Source organism: Cebus imitator, unplaced genomic scaffold (assembly GCF_001604975.1).
Source record: "Cebus imitator isolate Cc_AM_T3 unplaced genomic scaffold, Cebus_imitator-1.0 Scaffold121, whole genome shotgun sequence".
Classification (NCBI taxonomy): Eukaryota; Metazoa; Chordata; class Mammalia; order Primates; family Cebidae; genus Cebus; species Cebus imitator.
In genome coordinates, this window is record NW_016107436.1 from 501,331 (window position 1) to 502,746 (window position 1,416).

General features: G+C 42.4%; 1 protein-coding gene across 1 annotated transcript in view; it reads right to left on the minus strand.

Moving 5' to 3' along the window:
- TEX14 (testis expressed 14, intercellular bridge forming factor) overlaps positions 1-1,416 on the minus strand; it is an 86,291-nt gene that overhangs the window by 47,324 nt on the left and 37,551 nt on the right. The window contains exon 11 of the mRNA XM_017539799.1: positions 71-261. Within this exon, the coding sequence (XP_017395288.1) occupies positions 71-261 (191 nt within the window). The remainder of the gene's footprint in view (positions 1-70; positions 262-1,416) is intronic.

Consider the following 1,416-nt stretch of genomic DNA (forward strand, 5'->3'; position numbering starts at 1 on the left):
AACAAGAGCGAAACACAGACAAAAAAAAAAAAAAAAAAAAAAAAAAATTCTCAAGAACTTCAAGTTTTACCTTCAAGTCATTCTTCAGAATATACTGGATATCTTGAAGGTTCATAGTTCGGTCTTTCTGCTTGACGTGGATGCCTGACTTTACAATATCATAGTAAGGTTTTGGAAGCCTGACGTCAGCTTCTAAATAATTCCCCAAGACTATGGCTTCTTTAATAACTGAGCCATTTAAGCCACTCCAGGGTATGTCATCTGTAAGGAAAAAGTCACAGAAAGGAGTAACATTAGGAAACCACGGAATAGAGTGGGGGAAAAGAAATCAGATGAAGCTGAGTATCCTTAGGCAAAACACTTAACTCCTTTACTTTTTTTTCCAACCCACTGTACCTTAGAAACAATTAACTCATTTATATTTTAATTTCTCTCTATAGAAAAACTACCTGGAAGGCCAAAAAATTCCAGTGATAAGTGAGAAGCCACTTTACCCATTTACCAGGGAAATCCCTGCCACAGAGATAGGAAACAGTAGTGTCAGCAACATGTACACATGGGCTCCCTGCTGGCAGGGGAGCCCAATATTCATCTTACATATGCCACTGTTTTGCCTCTGGGACCATAAATACCATGAAAAAGCAGCCCTTGGCCGAGCACGGTGGCTCACACCTCTAATCCTAGTACTTTGGGAGGCCGAGGCAGATGAATCACCTGAGGTCGGGAGTTCGAGACCAGCTTGGCCAACATGGTGAAATCCCATCTCTACTAAAAATACAAAAATTAGCCCAGTGTGGTGGTGGGCACCTGTAATCTCAGCTACTCTGGAGGCTGAGGCAGGAGAATTGCCTGAACCCAGGAGACAGAGGTTGCAGTGAACCGAGATTGGACCACCACTCTCCGGAGAGGCTAGGCAAAAGAGTGAGACTCCATCTCAAAAAAAATAGCCCTTTATGAATGTGATTTTACTCTGTGTGTGTGTGTGTGTGTGTGTGTGTGTGTGTGTGTCTTTTCCTTGAAGGATTCCTTCCATCTTCAGATGTGACTACTTTCTTCACATCAGAGCTATGGGATTGGAAGGACATCCATTTCTTTCAAATGACACTGTTGATACAACTACTGGACCCTGGGTGTGTTTAATTTCACAGTTTACTTCTCAGAGGCTAGTCTTTCCCCCTAATTTACAAGTTTTCAAGGGATACCTAACATAGATCCTAAGTATTGATACCAATATTCAGATTAAAAATTTTGCTTGGACTAAATGAATTATCACTGACAAGCAGATGGGTGGGCTTTGCTAAGTTTTTTTTTTTTTGGAAGCAGTGGCATGACCTCAGCTCACTGCAACCTCTGCCTCCCAGGTTCAAGAGATTCTCCTGCCTCAGCCTCCTGAGTAGCTGGGCCTACAGGTGCATG